Raw genomic sequence first — 19304 nt, 5'->3', positions numbered from 1 at the left:
CACGCCATCAAGCTTCTCCATAGGTGGCAGTACGACCCAATCTCCCTCTCTAGGATGTTCCCAGATACTGTACCGTTGTGTTGGCACGGATGTGGGGAAAGAGTCGACTACTGGCATATGTGGTGGTCCTGCAAGAAAGTACAAGTTTATTGGTCAGAAGTCCTCAGCTGGCCTGAGGAGGCGGGAGAGGAGGTTTACCCATTAGACCTATTGTTATTAATATTTCGTCTCCGCCACAGGGACGACCACTGGGAGAAACTCCCGGACCTGACACACTTTCTACTATTGGCAGCCAGAGCTGCACGGGCCAGGACTTGGAAGAGAGCATCCCTCCCCTTGAAGAGGGAATGGGTGACGGTGGCCAAAGACATTTATTTCATGGAGAGACTAACAGCAGCAATACATGGCTCTAGCACGCAGGTTGAGACTGATTGGCTGCAATTCATGGAAGCGTTCTCCAATGTTGTGGACGATACAGGAGTTTAACAGTTGCACTCCACCCGGCCCAAACACTGGTTTGGGTATAAGTCTCATTGCACTTCCCCAAGTAAAGTCCAGTTATGTTTATTCCTTGTATGCCCGGTTGGAGCTGCCCGAAACGGTTATTCATGGAGATGTGGATCGTGTGCCCTATCATTAGGGTTCTCGTGCGGGAGGGGGGAGGGTGGGTGTATACAGCAGAGTATTATGGTAATTGAAGTTGGCACGGACTGTGCCCAGTTGTCATTGTTTGTATTAATGCTTTGTTGCCTTTAAAAACCAATAAAATTGAATTAAAAAAAAAACACAATCACCAGGTTTTTGCAATGCCTTCCAAAGATAGTGTTCAAACCAAAGTTTCAAAAAGACCTTTTTCAAACAGTATTTCTACCAATTACATTTGTGAAGAGATGTGTTCAAGTTTCTGAATTCCATACTGGTCTCAAATCCTGGCTACGCCCTTAACCAAAGTGTGTGCTCCCAGCCAAATCCTTTTATCACACTATGCCTTATTTGCCAAAATTAGAAGTCTGTACAGGGTATTAACCTGTCTGTTACTTCAAAAAAAAGGCCTCCCTCCTGATATTGCCACATAGGTAAATATGAATATTGACAATTCATATACTGGACGTCACAGTGCATTTGTCTATTGCCTTATGCAAGGCAAAATATTTCTAATTAACTTTCTACAATATCTTTGCATACTAAAGACTCATTCCATGTCACTAATGTAACTATTTATGCAAATTAGGGGGGCCCACACAACTTTTGCCACCCAGGGCCCCTGCAAATCCTATGGCCAGGCCGGCCCCCTTCATCAATTACAGTGCTGGTCCATGGCGACAGCGCAGAGGAAGGAAAGGGGACACAGAAGGCTCACACATAACATGCAATTGTAGCCTGATAACAACTGCAGGGTCATTTCTAAATTCCACCTCTTAAGGTACATAGTGACATTATTGAGAACTCGAGCTTTGCGCTAGTTTTTCAGATGTCACTCAAAACTCCTTGGTGAAATATATCCCCATAGTTTATAGTTAACGATTTGAAGACTTTACAAGTTGTCCAAAACACTGCTATTAGAGCAATTTGCGGACTCACGCAAATGGATCATGTCTCAAAGGCACGACGCTCCCTGCATTGGCTCCCGGTTAAACAGTGCATTTCTCATAAATTACTCTCTTTTGACCTTTCCTGACCAATCAAGCCCCTGTTTATTTGTCAAGGAGAATGTGTAAGAATCCTATTGCTCGCTCTCTTCGAGAAATTGGTCTCAATATATTATTTCAACATTGCTTCAAGTTACAGAACTTTGTAGGAAGCAGTTTTGATGGGTCTGCTCCTCACCTCTGGAATTTGATTCCTTCTTATTTGAGAAATATTCCTTATCTTTTTCCTTTTAAAAGGGCTATTAGAACGTTTCTCTTTAATTCCAAAGACTAATGAGTCGTCTAGGCGCTCCTATTCTGGACTTTTCATTTTCTTTTTTTTTTATTTAAATCTCTTTTTATTGAATTTTGATGCAAAAAACAAATAAATCAACACAATACATCATCAATTTACATGGCTCGCTAACAAAAAAAGGGGTCCAGTATTAAGGATACCCATCGCATTAAGGTCTGCGTGCCAGTCTGTGTCATTGGTACCAAAGAGCATGTGTCCAGGGGTCCATGGGCAAAATCAGCTGAGGTATTTTGGACACGAGAGATCATCTCCTGTACGTGCTTCCAATAATTTAGTCTAGCTGGGCATGACCACACGATATGGCCCAGGGTGCCATATCATGGCATATCCTAGTCCGCCACATTGGCGCCAGCATGCAGGGGAGCGTACCAGGCCCATTCGGTATAGTTTGCTGGGGGTGTAATAAAGCAATTGGATTAGCTTGTACTGGGTTTCTCTATTGCGTATGTTACATGACACGGCAGAAATATTCTCAAAGTAGTTGTACATGTCGCCTGCGTCGATTTAGGCTTTTAGATCACTGGACCATTGTGCTGATAGGGTGATATTGCGTTTGATGTTGTTAGGGGTGCAGATGGTGTAGAATGAGCTTAGCTTTGGATATTCAGTAGGGTTTCGTCCCATTTCCTGTTCACCTGCTGAGGGGGTGTCTTGTAGTGTCTGTCTGGTAGTGTACGCTTTAATCACTCCTCATATGGTGTGGTAGTATATCCACTCCGTGCGTTGGAGCTGGAGTACTCTACTGGCCTGCAGTTTGTTCCAGGGAATGGCCAGAATTTCAGCTGGCGTATATGATGACATTAGCGAGAGTTCAATTTTACGCCAGCTGGCAAGTCAGTTATGTCAAGCCATCTTTTGGCCTAGCATATTTGGGCGGTTTGGTAATAAATCCGCCAGACCGGTACCGCTAGGCCACCATTGTTTTTAAAGGCTTGTAGAATCTCTAGCCGAACCCTGGCCTTTTTACCCTTCCAGAGGAATTTGGACAATTGTTTGTCGATATCCTTATACATTTTCTACGAGGGACCGTATGGGAGCATTAGTGCAAGATAAATTAATTTTGGGAGTGAGTTCATCTTGAAAGCGTTAATGGGCGTGTAGTTTACATTTCTAAGTTCCTGGATGGTAGGGGCGATATGAATTCCTAAGTATTTGATGGAGTGTTACTGTAAATGAAAGGGAGCAACCCCTCCAGGGTCCCATGGTATGCCCGGTCTGATAGGGAGAACCTCTGATGTTGACCAATTCACTGTAGAGCACGTCATGGGCCCAAACTCATGGAATCGGTGACACATGCGTGGGAGTGATATTGAGGGATTTCGTACATAGACCAGTAGGTCAGCAGCGCATAAAGATATGCAGCGTAAAAGGATATGAGGTGCTCCTCTGTTCCTCTGATCACACCATTCCAGAATGGATCAGTGCGGAGTTTCTCCGCAAGTGGCTCTATGGACAGTTCATAAAGGAGGGGGTACATGGGACATCCCAGTCTGGTGCCTGAGTATAGGTTACATTTATTGGAGGTATTTCCGTTCGTGGTTACAGGGGCTTGGGGGTCGGTGTAAAGTAGACGTATAAGCCATATTGGCGCCAGTGGGAACCCATAGGTCGCGAGTGCGCTGAACATAAACTCCCACCTTACTTTATCAAATGCTTTTTCGGCTTTGATTGTTAATAGTCGTTCGTCAGGGCTGTCTTGTCCCGCAAGGACGTGTAGGAGAACATTATCCACCCAGTGGTAGCCTCCAATAAATCTGGTCTGGTCTTTGTGTACAAGTTGAGGGAAAGGTTTGTTGATTCTGCCTGCTAAGCAATTAGCTAAAATGTTGGCATCAACATTGATAAGTGAAATTAGGCGGTATGATCCACAGTCCTCGGGGTCGTGCCCCGGCTTGTGAAAGATGATAATATTGGCCGCCATCATCGAGTTCAGTAGGTGTCTCTTAGCTGATGCTTCGGTGAAAACAGATTCGACCAGTGGAGCCATACGGTCATTCATTATTTTAAAGAGATCTATTGGTATGCCATCCGGGACAGATGCCTTCCACCCTGGATAATGAGGCAATTGCTTGGGTGTTTTCTTCCGCCGTTATTGGTTTCTCTAGTTCTGCCTTTTGTGAGTTGCTGATTGAGTGTAAGTGGAGTGAGGTGAGGAATGCAGTAATATTCTCTGGGGCAAGTGGGCTTGTCTTGGCATATAGTTTGCGATAAAATTCCTCAAATCATTTGTTTGTGTCTTTTTCATCTGTAAGGGACCTCCCCTCGGTGTCCCGAATGCAGAGAATTTGTTGAGAGGCCTGTCTGGTACAGAGGGTGAGCATCATTAGGTGGAGGGGTCTATCTGCATCCTGGTAGTAGGTCTGTGACCAGCTAGTGAAAGGCTTCTGCACTCGCTGAGTTGTAATATGCTTAAGTTCCCCTCTGAGCCTATTGAGCCGTGCATATGTGGTGGGGTCACGAGTCAGTTTGTGTTAGGTTCTACAAGTACAATGTCTGCTCCGAGCTGATTTTCTCGCTCCCTACACCCCTTTAATTTATGAGCCCATCCCAATGTGCACTTCCCCCTAAGGAAAGTTTTAAAGGTGTCCCAACAAGTAGCAGGGGAGTATCCTGGGATTAGGTTAATTAACATGACACACATGGCCCTGAACTTGGAGGCCATAACATTAACATTAGAACAGGTAAACAGTGTCCCAATAATACTACGCAACTGCCCATGCACTGGGGAATGTAGAAGAGAAGAAACAACCAAATGTCCTCTAACTCTGGGCCTGATGGTGAGCCCCATCGGTGACTGCCAATAGAGCTGGGGGGGCCCATTGGAGGGGAGAGGCCAGGTCCCACCAGAAGGCACGGTAGAACGCTATCTGGGTCAGGTTTCCTGGTTTGATGGATTTGCCCGGGGTAGAATAGCTTCCCAAGCAAAACTTGCTGCAGTGGCCTTATCAGGGTGCCGTAGATTGGGGTAAAGCGGTAAGTGAGTGAATCCATCAGGTTGGCGGTAGAGGATCTGTTCGATCAGGTCTATTAGGATGTCTATCTGTGCGTTGCCGCCTGCCCCGTGGACACCGTTGTTGCTGGAGCCGCCATGGTGCGGCGTCCGATTGACGGACTGAGCCTTCGTCGGTATCGTGGGGAAAGTCCATAGATACCAGGTCTCGTTGTCTCAGCAGGCGCAATGCTTCTTCTGGGTCATCGAATGAGTGCCACGTTTTATCAAGGAGGATGCACCAGACTGCTGGAAATTTCAGATAGAATTTGTGTGGTGTCGCTTTTAGTGCAGTAAACAGAGGGGCAAACCTCTTCCTCCGGCGGGACACTTCTACAGAGTAGTTGTTGAAAATACGGATCTCAGTCCTGTCTGCCCTGATCATGCCCACCGCTCTGTAAGCACGAAGTATGGTGACTTTATGTTGAAAGTTGAGAAGTCGCAGTGTTATAGGTCTTGGGCGGTCTCCGGCTGCTAGTTTCGGGATCAGTGCTCTGTGGATTCTTTCAATTGTGTAGGAGCGTGAATCCTGGAATGTGAGTAGTCTTGGAACAGCCGGTATGCATACGCTTTGAGGTAAGTAGTCTTGGAAAAGCCGGTATGCATACGCTTCAAGGTCTGGGCCTTCTGCTTGCTCCGGGAGGCCGATGATTCGAAGATTATTTCATCAGGAACGATTTTCTGGATCCTCGACTTTAGCCCCAAGGCGTTGTACTTCCTTAATGAGGCCGTCCAGATCGGTGGCGGCTACTGCGCTGTTATCCTCGAGCGTGCTGATTCTCTGCTCATTTTCTGTAGTGCGCTTGGCCTGGGCGTTGAGGCGGGTCTGCATGTCCTGGATATCTTGCTTGATCTCCTGAACCGTAACATTGGTTTCTTGTATGCTGCGGCCGATCGCTCTCATCTCTGTTCGGAGTGTCTGCAGTTGATTTTGCACATCTATTTTCGCGTGTTGTCTTGCAGACCGGCGTTGAAGCAGTGTAGCAGAGCCTGGCACGCTATCCCCTATATCGTTGCCAGTAAGGATTTCTGCCATCCCCCTGTCTCTGGCCAGCGGGAGGGCGGTGGGCCAGGCAAACCTGTATGCAATCGCGGTTTGTGTGGCTATCAGATGTCCCACGAAAGGTCCAGAGCACTGTCACCTCTACCCTGGTCGGCCCTCCCCGGAGGCTGGGATGATCACCAGTAGTGGGTTCGCTGGTTATGGGGGTAGCGGGCCCGGCAATCCGGCTGAAGTTGTAGTTAGGCCACCAGCGCCACCTCCAGGTCTGATTGGCTACTCACTTGGCCACTTCAGTTGTGTTGCGTGGAGCCTGCGTGTGTGTTGCAGGGAGATAGAAATGCATGGTCTTGCTTGCATAGAGTTCTTGTAGTGTTTTCCGCCAAGCAGCGGAGAAAGGTCTTTATTGGGGCACCCGGGTGGTTACCATGTCCATGTTAGCGAAGCTCATAGTGCCTTGGCGTTATGTGGGTTACCGGTTCCCATATAGTGTGGTATCCCCCAGGGGATGGTGTTCATCACGATTTGCAGGGCTATGTGCCCCTTGGAAGCCGTCACTTAGGTAAGGAGAGGGGGTGGGTACCCCTGCCTGTGATAGCCTGTCACAGATGTAGATCCGTTGTCACTATGTCATTCAGCCGGTATTCCCTTGGTAACCATTAGCAGAGCGTTAGGCAGCCGCTACATTTACCATTCTGGTGCACTTATCTGAGGAGCGTTGATGTGTGATGCCCTAATTGCCAGCATGGGATACACATTGCTATTGAGCGTGTTGCCAGGTAGGCTCCTGCAGTGATGTAGCAAGGCCTTCAGCCCTTGTGTAGGGTTGATCGAGGTCACAGTAATCAGCTGCGCTGTGTGCTTTTACTTTGTCCCCCTAGGGAGGGAGGGGGTTCTCAGCACCTTGCTTGTGCTTAATTTGGGTGCCCGCCAGCTCACTAATGCATCCAGCCCGCGGAGTGGTGCAGGAGACCACGAGCTCCAAGCGGGTGTCCGCCGATCCACTTCTGCATCCAGGCCACAGAGTGGTGCAGGAGAACTGCTCTCTGTCTCGCCCCGTACACCCGCCTGTGTGCATTTAATGCCTGAGCACCGTGGGGGAGCAGAATGGAATACATGACACACCCCTGCAGCCTCATGTTAGTAGTCGGGACCCATGGCCGCAGTTCCGTTGTGGTATCTGTTGTAATGTGAGCTTCTGTTCTCCAGCTGGGAGTGTGGAATGTGATGGTGACCTCACTTGTGGAATGTGTGAGCTGTGGGGTTCTGTGGGTGACGGTTGGGCTGCAGCAGAGAGAGAGTGTGAGTGGGGTGTGGGGCAAGCCCAGTGTTTCTCCTTCTTGTCTTGTTTATCGTGTCCCCCACGATCCCTGTGTATATGTGAAAGTACAGGACCTGGACAATAAAGCTGAAGTAACTCACCTGGAGTGTCCGAACTCTCTTTACCACACTGGCGACGAGGATGGGATTGTGTGGGGATCGTTGTCTGCTGGGGGGGTGCAGCGTCCTTAACACCGGAGAACACTGCCCCCGACAGAAGGCCCCACACCCCAGGCAAATTTTGCGGCTTCAACTCAGTGGACGGTTGCAGCCGAGCAGTGCTCCTGATGATGTAATTCGTGGGTGTTGGCAGGGCTTTTGTGCCCGCAATGATGGCTGATCTCCTTTTGATTTGGGGACGTCCGTTTGCTGCAGTGCTCCCGCTATCCAGCCAGCAGAGTGGAGCTCCTTTGGGGACGGGCTCTGTGACAGACATTGAGGTAGTCCCAGCTCCGGAGTTGAAGGGTCTGGCAGCAGTTTGATGCGGTCGGGTCTGGCCATGGAGCGGTAGCGTGGGATTTGTCATGTCTTGGAGGGCCAGCAATTCTGGGTTCCCGGTCCATCTCCAGGGAGTTTTCCGACGTTACGTGGCAGCCTGGTGGGACACTGTCCTGTAGACTGCTCTGCAGGAGCAAGCAGTTTTGTTGAAGGCTCGGAGCCTAGAACGAGAGTGATGACGTTTTCATCTGTGGCTCTGTGCACCAATCAGCTTTGCAGCCGTTGGTGTCCCTGCAGGTCTTGTCCCGCTCATGTTGCCATTGAAGTGAATTGGAGGATGCAGAGGCGGGGTATGCCTCAAGTAATCAACAACAGTCATGTGAGGCGATCAAATGGCGACGTGCGTAACGTGTGTAGTTTCGGATTCTGAACGGGCATTGTGCGGATCGGAGGTCGTGGGATGTTCTGGACCTGGCGCAGGTTGCCGGCAGAGGACAGCGAATCCCACGATGGGCGTTCCAGACGCTGGTGCTGAGAGTTCGTTCCATTACTTGGATGAAGTCCTGCTGTGTTTCGAGGAACCTGATGGTCAGGAGCAGTTTTGGACCACTGTTAGAACAGGTCAGTGTGCTGGGCCAGTGTGATGTTGTTTGTGTAGTGGCCCATGATAGGGGTGCAGGGAATAGCTCCTGGTAGTGTAAGGGATGATGTTTTGTTGAGGCCGTTGTCTGTTCTCAGTCGAGTGTTTCGTTGTGGCCTTACAGTCCCCGTTAGGTCCAATTTAAAGTTGTTGGATGTAATGTCAGATTGAGGGTGGTGCTTCCATGGGACTGGAGGTGACGCTTCCTTGGGACAGGAAGTAATGTTGGACCTGTGGGTGGTACTTCCAAGGGACTGGGGGTAATGTTGCAGTGTTGGACTTGAGAGAGGTCTTCTGGGATACTGGAGGTGACATTGGACCTGCGGGTGGTACTTCCAAGGGACTGGAAGTTTTATTGAACTTGATGGTGGTGATCTTCATAACAAAGTACGGAGGACTTTAGGCCAATAAATAAAAATAAAAAAGGGGATTTTTAAATGCAAAAGCTTTAAGAAACGGGATAAATGTGTGAAATTCATAATATTCATTATGTTTTCATGTTCATGCGTACCTGGATGTAGTAAAAAATTCAGTGGTGTATATGGGTGTCTGTCCGTGCACATTGAGGTGAGTGTGTGTGGGATTAGGGTGCTTGGCGGTTGTTAGAGCGTGGATGGCCGGGTGGGTCTACGTTGCCTCACCATCTTTCATTGGTTTGTCAGTGTTAGGGATTTTTGTAGTGCATTGGTAAAAGAGCTGTGGATGGTCGGGTGGGCCCATGTGATATGCTTTTGGAGGCAGGTTGTGAGTTAGTGGAATGGTCTGGTTCTTTTTGGGGTGTTTTGAGCAGGCGGAGTTTTAATTTCCAGGTTAGGTGGCGTTATTAGCGGACAGCTGTGTGGACAGCCGGGAGGGTCCACATTGTTGTATGGTGGGATTTAATAACGCTGTGGATGCCCGGGTGGGTTCATACATTTTGTTTAGTAATGCAGGTCAGTTTTAGGCAGGTTTTTGTCAATGGAGGTGGATGGCCGGGAGGGTGCACGTATTCTGCTGTTTTGTGGTTAGAGTGAGAGTGTCTAGGTTGACGTCTCAGTTTTAGTCAACGTAGTGGATGGTCGAGAGGGTCCACGTATTATGTTGTATTCTGGACGTTTCTGTTTTGTCAACATAGTGGATAGCCGAGAGGGTCCACATATGCTGCATTCTGGTTGGATGCAGTGTGTCTTCGTTGACATCTTACTTTTCTGCTTAAAGTTCATTAGCAGTTGTAGTTGAGTATTAGGTGAGTTGGCGTTTTCGTCAATGTGGATGGCCGGGTGGGTCCGCACTTTTGCAACAGTATTGGGGGACAAAGTGGCCGTGCTTGTGTATGTGTGTGTGCCATTTGTGGTTCGTCATTTTTACAGGTGCCCCAAGTTATTTACTTCTTGTTCTGTGTCGTGAAGTGTCAGAGGTATCAAAATGCATGGGTTTCTTGTTCATACACAGTTGGTGGGGCTGATCAGTGAATATAGATTGGTGTCCAGTTGTGGGTTGTTCTGTGTGGTATGTTGGTTTTGGTTTTTGTGTATGGTTGTTCCTCGATAGAGTGGAATGATTTGTGCGTTGGTGGTCTAGGGTTTGTCAGGTAGTAGTGTTTCTGAAACAATAGTTTTATCTAGGAGTGGCAGACCTAGGTTCCGAGGAGTAGCTCGGAACGGTGGTGGTGCTTTGTTTGTTATTTTTGTTTCTCATGGGGTCTATCGAGGTTTCGGGTATTCGCAGTGGTTCTGTTGGGTGCTTCAGTTGTGTTGCGTTGGACCATGGCGTTTTAGAATGGTCAGGTTAGGCCTGTGAGGATTCTCCTTGTTTGTGAGTGCTGAAGTTGCGAATATGGACGGCCGCCGTGTTCTGTGACTTAGTGCTGGTCTTGTAGCGGTGTGGGTGGTATGCTGGTCGTATTATTTCCATCGTTTTGTTGTGTTATTCCCCGAGGGAGGGGGAAGTGTGGCAATGTGAGCTTCTGCTCTCCAGCTGGGAGTGTGGAATGTGATAGTGACCTCACTTGTGGAATGTGTGAGCTGTGGGGTTCTGTGGGTGACAGTTGGGCTGCAGTAGAGAGTTAGTGTGAGTGGGGTGTGGGGCAAGCCCAGTGTTCCTCCTTCTTGTCTTGTTCATCGTGTCCCCCCACGATCCCTGTGTATCTGTGAAGGTACAGGACCTGGACAATAAAGCTGAAATAACTCACCTGGAGTGTGCAAACTCTCTTTAGCACAATATCCTTGGATGCGAGGCTCCTCTTCTTCCTTCTGGCCTCCAGTCGTAGTGGTTCCTCCCACGGCAACACTGCATCAGCGTCCGCCATTACACTGTGAGCCGGCATCAGCTCGTGGGCTTTGCGTTTTCGGTCCACGGAGCAGCGAGGGTAGTATGAAGGACACTGGTCTGACCCCTGGAGTATGCGCCGTCCCTCATCAGCACTCCATTCGCTATCTGGCGAACCAAGCTGGTATATTAGCAGACATTTTTCCTGCCTTCTACGGACCCTCAGCACTGCACCGCCATCACTCCCCTGCCCCCACCCCTACCCACCTGTACTTTACCCCTGTACTTTTCGATTTTCGACCTGTGTTTTCTATCTGGGAACTGTTATGTCTTTTGTGTGTGCACTGAGACCTTCCGGCGAGCAGCGCTATATAAGAAATACATAATAATATCTATTCATCAATAGTTGTATTTTAAGTTACCCTTTTAGAACCTAGAATGTGCTGTGCCATTGAGAATCAACTCTTGGCTTTTCCTTGTACTACCTTCTTGTCAGTAAAAAGAGGCCAAGGAGAAAACGGCAATAAGTACATTTTTATGGCAATAAAGTTACCTTAACGCGTGTGTCTATATTTTGCATGCGTATTGTTGTGTTTTTCAATGTGTACAAAACTGCTTTCCTCAGCTTTTCTTTCAGCAAGCCAGTGACTGCTCCGCGACGCGCGCGCGTGCCGTTCTAGAAGCCTGCTTGATGTAAATTGCCCTTCCCGCGCGCTGTCCACCTGCCCTCTGCACTGGCCCTCTATCACCCGCGCCTGCTTCGCTGGTTACTGATGTGCTGACTGCGCGTTTCCGGGAGCGCTGATGGGATGTTGTGACTCCAGAAATACGTAGGCAATTGAGAAGTAGCCAAAGGCAGAAGCTGTAGCAGCAAGGAGACACTAAAGGACAGTGTTGGGAATACAAGGACAGCGGCTGTGTTGCAGCGCGCGCAACCTCGGCCGGCTGCAAATATTATCATGTGTTTGTTATATTGATTTAAAGAATCTTGCATAGCTCTGAACTCACCCGCCTTGAAATGGGCTGTCTCACCCGCCAAGCCTCCTGCACGCCCATTCATTCCAATGGGCGTCTCACCCGTCAAAAACAAAATCGGGTGATTTCACCCGCCTTTGCGAGACAAATAGTTGAGAGCTATGATGGTTTTATTGAAAATAGGCGCAGGCCAATTTGTACAGGGTTTTTAGGTTAGAAATGCTTGTCATCTTCAAGCAGTTGTGTCAAGTAATCGCCTGCCATCAAATGTCGGGGTCCTTGAGATATTCTCCCCGTGCCCTCACCCCCAACGTAAATGCCATTGGCGAGAGGCGAAGAGGAGGGGAAACCAAATGGTCACCGCTGTGCTGCATGTGTTGACCTTACCCCTTGATATCAGGCTGTCCATTTCTGGGCATTTTATTTGGTAGTGCCAATTGTTAACAGAAGTTTTTGTATGTTTCTTTTACAGCACTGTTTCCGGTTTGCTAGCCCTGCTGATCGCCGCCACCTGCGTGGTAGCTCTCTGGAACAGCCAAGCCAAATATGTGTCGAGCTACAGTCTTACTATTCACCTCTGTCAGGTCAGTAATTCTTCTACCAAAGCTCAGAACAGACAAAAGTAAATATGATCCCAAAACATTATGGAAGACGTGTTACAGTTTTTGAAAAATGTTTTTATCATGTAACATATGTAATGACATATGTACTCAAATGCGACTTTTTAGCATTACAACCTTTTGGAAGCTTCAAGAAACATGTTGATTTTGCTATTAGTAGCAACGGTTAATGAAAGTTGCCAAAATGTCTTAATTGCTGTCGAAAGGAAAAAAACATTGACAAATATTCGAGGTGCTAGAGTGGCTCGAGACAGCTCGGGCTTTGTGGCTGACCTCAGCCTGAGCCTTATTATGAGTCAATGGTCACTGGGGCCCGAGCTGAGACCTACCTGTTCTCCCCACATACCACCTGACAACAAAAAAACACGAAGGCGGGTGGGTGTAGGAGGGGTGTTATCCCTCGCCAGCCAGGACACTGAAACCCTACTTGCCAACAAGCTGTGGCGCATGCTGATGTAATCTTTCCAGAGCAACTCCTAATGGAAGGCAACGTTAACATCGTTTGTGTGCATGAGGTGCAGGAAACCTGATCAAAAGCCCAAACAACCTTACTGGGGGGGGGGGGACTGTGGTTCACGTAAAACGCTGTCATCATCTCGAGTTACCCAAACATGTAATATCAGGTTCCAGATACCAAAGATTTGCTGCCTGAAGCCCAACTAGCTCCCAACATCTCTGAATCTGAGCCTCATCATTTCCTTGATTCCTGCCCTTTGCAGATTGCTTTGGCTGTTGGCTTTGAGATTGTGAAAGAATTGAGTGTGATAACGAGAAGAACAGCTGAGACTCTTCAATACCAAAAATAGGTGACATCTTTAGGAAACATTCCAGGGTACATTCTACTCAGCCCATTAACTGTAACACTGAGACACATATAAGAACACCAGGGTTGGAGGGAAGGTTTCATGAAGAGGCCCATTGTGGTATAAGATAAGAAAGCAGGGCATTTCACACCATGAGAAAATAAGGGAAAGCTTCCTGAAAAGAGAAAGGGTCTGTGATGAAGTCATGGGACTGCACCAAAGAATGGAGAAGAATTTGCACCTCAGGAAAGCCAGCCTACCCTGGCCATCTTGCAAGAGCCCAGAGCTACCTAGGGGTGGTACAGGGTGGGAGTTGCATGGACCCCATCCTAATCCATGGCGACTCTCTAAATTTGGTGTCTAAATCTGGGATGTGATGAAATATATTTTACCTTCTCCCCTAGGCCTTTGTTCCAGCTGTATATGAGGTAGTGGGTTAACATTCCAGTAAGATCAATGATTGCCAATCTTCCAATCTCCTGGACAAGTCAGCAGAACCTAGCCCTTTAGAAGCCCTCCCATGCGCCATCTGTCACCCAGGACCCTTGTGGAAATTACACCGCAAAGATGTGGAAGGCCCATAAATCCTGCTGAGAATGTTGTAGCACTGTGTGGCCCCATACACAAGGAGAAACCCTCCTGGAGAGAGGTCAAAGAGACCCACAGACCACTGGGAGCCAGAATATCTAAACTCTGCCAAAATGCAAAAATAAATGTAGCAAATTAATTTAACACGATTTTGTGCTGCTTTTTTATGTGCAGTAGTGAAACAATGGTTTTGTCAAAATCTGCATTAATTAAAAACATTTGTACCTAGGAAACAATCAGACTGTTTTTTGTGTTCCGTTTCCTGCATAAAATGAAAAGAAATGCGGTAAACACATTTATTTTTATATGATACTGCAAATATAGTCCAAAAAACGGTCAGATTCATTTTTGCCTAAGTACAAATGGGTTTAGATAATACAGATTATGACAAAACTGATTGCCCCACCCCATATTAACTCAGCAACAACATCGGTGCTAAATGCATTGATTCAAGTTTTTGCATTGTTGCAGATGTTAAATAACCTGCCCGCAAGACAGCAAGCACTGCAGACAGACTCCTGGAAAGCAGAGGCAGAGCCGGGACTCCCTTTGATTACCAAGCTGGTTAGGAAGGCTGAATGGTTGAGGCTTCTGGGAAAGATTGGAATCCTGACAACGCTTTAGGCCATAGGGATTAGAGGCCAGAGAGGCTGGAAAGTATGAAACACCTTATATTCCTGGCACTGCTGAACTGTGTACTATATCCTTGAAGAGAGAGCTTGGTACAGTATTTCTGGACATTGAGGTAGTCACTACATCCTTGAACAGTGTGCTGGGCACGATGTCTCTGAAGGATGAGCAGGGCACCGTATTCCTTTGAGCAGGAACAAATGAGCCATGAACTATATCCTTGGATTGCTTACAAATAGCAAACTGGGCACTATCTTGCTCTGTTATCTTGTCCAAGAAGCAAGCCATTGCTAAATTCATTTCCTGAACTGTGATTAGTGCAAAGAATCAAGCTGGGTGCTATATCCCTGAGTCTATGAATAGGGCAAAGGGGCATGCTGGGCACTATGTCCTTGAGATTCTATAAAGGGTGTGAAGCCGAAGAGACACCAGTATCCATTTTAACGAGGGAACCACCTCAACTGGCACATTTTGCTTAGGCATTTTCAACATAGCAAGAACCCTTTTGGTGGTAAATAAATCCATTGATCCCTTAGACATTTACTATCAGTGCAGATCCCCGACCCAACTGCCCTGAGTTCCAGATCTGCATGGGGACAGACTGAATTAACTGCTAGTCCCCTGATCTGAGCCATGAAACTAATCTTAATTATACAATCGTTTCCCACTCCCACCTGTATCTGAAAGGAGACACCGGCAGGCCTAGAATGTAGCGAAGTGTGTGGCAACTGTGTCTGCAGTCGGTAGTCAACATTGTTTGTTCGCTGCAATGGGTAGCTCTTCCAGCCATTCTGGGTGATGCAAGATATTCTCAAGCCCTGATTCCTTTGAATTCAAAAGCTGGAGGTACGCGCAAAGCACGCAGCAAGTGTGGCAGCAGTCTGCGGTCGGTGGTGGAGGGGAGCTGCCAGCTCAATTACTGTTAAGCCCTGATCATTACTGATTAAAAGAGTCTGCGGAAGAGGTCCAGTTGTGGCTTGATCAATTTGGCAGTATTATTACATTTGCCTATTCCGTTTTCACTTAAAGTAAAAGGCAGTCGGATTAGGGTGGAATAGCTACAAAGGGAGATTATTTAGAGAACTTGTGGTCCCACGGATAAATACAAGCCGCGATGTATGATTTTAGGAGCAAATCCTTGCCTGATGATTGCCTTTTAGTTTAGACTACTTACATACTGTGTATGTATCCATTTGTGCTACCCCGTCGGCTCTGGACGTGACGCCAGGCGTTGTATAAGTAGCGCATCACTATGCCCCAACCTCAGTTCCTTTTTTCCATGCGCTAACACGCTGCTTTAGGAACACAGAGCTTTCGACTCTTCAATGTTTTTGACAGAAAACTGTTCTTTTTTCGTAAATCCTCGACACGAGATGTCGGTCGCACGAGTGTCCAGTTTCAAGTGGCACCAAGATGTCACTTACCGACCCACACGAGTTGTGTGTTTGGTGCTTCGGGCGTCCGTCGTGCACCAAGATGCAGCCGAAATCTCTTCGCGACCGAACTGCAATGCAAAACTCGCTCTGTGTCGACTGCCCACAAAATCTCTGGCGCCCTCGCTGGTTCAGTCCTCAGAGGCCGAAACTGAGGGGCATACGCCTGAAAAACACTGGCAGAAGAAGAAAAGGTCTCACTCGAGGAGCCACTCTTCCTCGTCCTGAAAAAAGAAAAAAGAAAAGGAATCTGCAAAGAACAGAGTGTAAGGCTTATGTGATGAGCAACGCAAATATAATTGAATATCCAAGGAGTGACTGAACTTTTGAAACCAAGGTAGATGCCATATACAGAGTGGCCCAGCGCCACCTGGGTGCTCATTCAAAGGTCTTTGTCAGGTATCCAGCTGAGAGAGGAAAATTGTGAACTGTGAAATCGAAATGGCCCTGCAACGGATCAAGCCAAACCATGGGCCCATTCGAAAGTGTTTGATAGCTAATACGAACTATAGTTGGTCTGAGGGAGACTAATTGTGTAAAAGAGATCTGAGCCTGGGTGAGGGGGATCCGGGATGAACCTTGAGTCACCCGATAAAAGATTATGGTAGAAAGGGGATGTGAGCCCGGCTGAGGGGGATCCAGGGTGAAGAGTGAATCGCCTTACTTGAATTCTTGGAACAGAACTTTTCATTTGGTTGCTACATCACACCCTCGGAATCAAGAGACTTTTGATAACCTAAGAGACTTGGGCATAGAAGACCCTAATTGTTGGCATGGAATTGTGTCCTTGTGCCGAAGAAGCCCAAGAGTGTACTATGCTCGAGTGAATCGCTTTGTCCCGTGCTGAAAACGTGGGAAAGGGAGGCCAAAGGCCTGAACATCCTAACTTATCATTTTGTAAACACTGCTTTCTTTTTCATGAACATTTCCCCACACTATTTGTAAATTATCGGTAAGGATTGGCAATCGTTTTTTTAGTATAGGTCCTTGTATTTTGATGAGACTCCACTAGGACTGCATTACTATTATTTGATGGTTGTAGCTTGCTCCCATCTTAGATTTAGGTTTAGATAGGCGTTTATCACACCCTTGATAAAGTTCAATAAACACTCATGAACTGCGGTCACTTGCGTCTGTCTTACTTTGACACCATGCCTTCCTTACAACACTTATGAGCAAAGTGAAAGCAAGGTGGTGTAAAAAGGTGAATACCACAGAATGAGTTATGTGAAATAAATTTTGGAAAGTGAAAAGAAGGCCAAGAAGGATCTGTAATCATTGTTGATTGATATATTTGAAGAATACAGAAGTGCCAAGGGTTATCGGTTGAGTGACCTGTAATGGGTGGACCGTGTGGTCCGAGAACTGCGCACAGACCGAGTGACCCCTATTTGGAAAAGAACCAGGGAAAAGCAAATGTGAAGAAGCTTGCATTCTGCTACCGTTACTTCTATTTGAGAAATCCAGAGAGAAGAAAATGTACCTTTGTGAACTATTGAAAAGCTTGAATGGTTAAAGAGTTGAACTGGAACTATTTTGAAAGTCAAGAGACTTGAAATGGTTGTTGTTTGGAAACCTGGAACTGTGTTGACCTCTTGGGGAAGGGACCCCCAGAACATTGTGAACTGAGTTGAACTCTTGGGGAAGCGATCCCCAAAGCCTTTTTGGAATTGTTCTGAACTTGGGGAAGGGAAGCTGAACTTCAGCCCCAAGCTGGAAGAAGCTCAGAAATGTGTTTTGACCACAGTTGATTTTGATGCTGATATCCCTACACATTGTATATGATTAATTGTGAGGGCAAGTATAGGTTTGGACACAGACAGACATTTAAGTTGAACTTACTGACAACTATCCTTAGTTTTCTTTAGGTAAGCAAATCCCACCTTAGCATAGGGCAAGTTAGGCCTTACTCCATCCTGAGATTTAAGAAATTAAAACATTTACTTAAGTTGAATCTGTTGTCTGTGTCTTAGTTCATGATGCCATCACAGTTCCTTGAGAATGCCTCCCTTCTCCATGTATCTTGCTCTTAGTGGTTTCACAATGCCAGGGGAATTATTTCCTTCCTATGTTCTTCTCTCAGGCGTTCTTTGCAGTTCATTATACTAGAGGAAATGACTCCCTTCTGCTAGCCTTTTTATAATTTCAACACAGATCACAATACCAAGGGGAATGACTCCCTTCCCCTGGTCTTTCTCTGACTTTGTTTCACAGTTCACACAGCCAGGGGAATGACTCCCTTCCCCTGGCCTTTCTCTCAGGCTTTCAGTTCACTGTGAGTCTTCGACTCCAGCCCTTTCAGTGGTTAGCGTAGATGGACATGGCCAGGTACTGCCACAAAGAAGATGCAATGCGAGGATCTCCTCCTCATTCGGTTACAGGTCCCGGACCCTGTTTCTTTCACCATCTCTGGCTTCAACCATACCCGGGTTCCCTGTCCTGCCAGGTATAGTTGTTATGCAAAACTTCCTTAAGTATACCGTCTCTGGTTTTATCTATACCGGGTTCACTCTCCTGCAATCATGCAAAATGTTCTTAAGTAATGGATTTGGGTCCCAGACCTCCATATAATGATTTCTCGCATTCTTTCTATTTACCTAGGCAACCCCCGTATCTACCGAATGTGCTCCAGGTCCTCTTCATCAGTCTCCAAAACTTCCAACGGCTCTCTTTCTGCTTCATCGGTACTCGCACTGCCTACCGAGACCCTGCAGCACTTCACAGGAGCCGGGCTGCACATATCTTAACTGACCGCATGGTTTGGTGTTTTCTTTTGCCTAGGCTTCCTTCTCCTTTGGTTTCTGGTCGGCCGGTGCATAGCAGACCAGGCAGGGGGCTGTAGTACTTTTCTGCGCGTCCCGGCCAGCAGCTTCAGCTTCTCCTTCTGCGGGATGTGCTCTTCGCTCGCGGTGTCCCCAGGGAGGGTCATTTTTTTTCCGGCGCCCGGCAATGGGGACTTACCGGGGCATTACAGCCCCAGCGGTCCCGATGATTCCTCATTGCCGGGCGCTGGAAAATATTGCTGCCCATTCCCATCCCAATGGACTCAATGGGAATGGGGCGGTCGGATGCACCGGCACCATTCATAAATGGTGCCGGTGCATCCGTCAAGGTCTGCGAGCGAGTGCCTTTCCGCCCGCCAGGTCAAACCTGGCAGGCGATAAAGGCACCCGCTCGCAGAACTCGTAGTTTGCCGGTCCGGAAACAACGGTACCGGCAAGCTTACCGGTACCGTTGTTTCCAGACCAGCAACCTCGTAATGACCGTCAATGAATGAGACAACCCTGACTGAAACTGACATGAATGCAGTGTAGTGTGCTGACAGGCTGTGCACTTGCACCAATCCACATTCTTTGTTATGGGTGTCTGGGTGGAGTGAATGGCCTGAATGTCTGTGAGCCTGATTGGCTGCCTGCCTGCATGAATGCCCTTCTGCGTGATCGGCTGACTGAGCCGGGCTCAGCCAGAGTGAATTAGGAACAGATGTGTATATCTGGGGACCTCTCGCTTACCAATTTATTCAGAAGCTGAAGTCGAAGCTGGAGCAAGAAGAAGCTGTTCCTTGAAACCCAGCCGGAGGAGAAGTCTGCTGCTGCTTTTTCTTTGTGTAATCCAAAAACTGCCCTGTTCTTTCAAGGACTGATCCAGAGAGGACCTGCAAAGGAGACCTCTCCTCG

The 19304-nt window shown here is 47.6% G+C and overlaps 1 protein-coding gene across 3 annotated transcripts in view; it reads left to right on the top strand.

Moving 5' to 3' along the window:
* PIGN (phosphatidylinositol glycan anchor biosynthesis class N) overlaps nt 1–19304 on the top strand; it is a 1975532-nt gene that overhangs the window by 1223193 nt on the left and 733035 nt on the right. For all 3 annotated transcript variants that reach the window (XM_069613664.1, XM_069613662.1, XM_069613663.1), the window contains one exon: nt 12026–12137. In XM_069613664.1, coding sequence (XP_069469765.1) covers nt 12026–12137 — 112 coding nt within the window. The remainder of the gene's footprint in view (nt 1–12025; nt 12138–19304) is intronic.

Source organism: Ambystoma mexicanum, chromosome 5p (assembly GCF_040938575.1).
Source record: "Ambystoma mexicanum isolate Mex_15411 chromosome 5p, UKY_AmexF1_1, whole genome shotgun sequence".
NCBI classification, from domain to species: Eukaryota; Metazoa; Chordata; class Amphibia; order Caudata; family Ambystomatidae; genus Ambystoma; species Ambystoma mexicanum.
The sequence above is the reverse complement of the archived record's forward strand: the minus strand, read 5'-3'. Positions and strand labels throughout refer to the sequence as shown.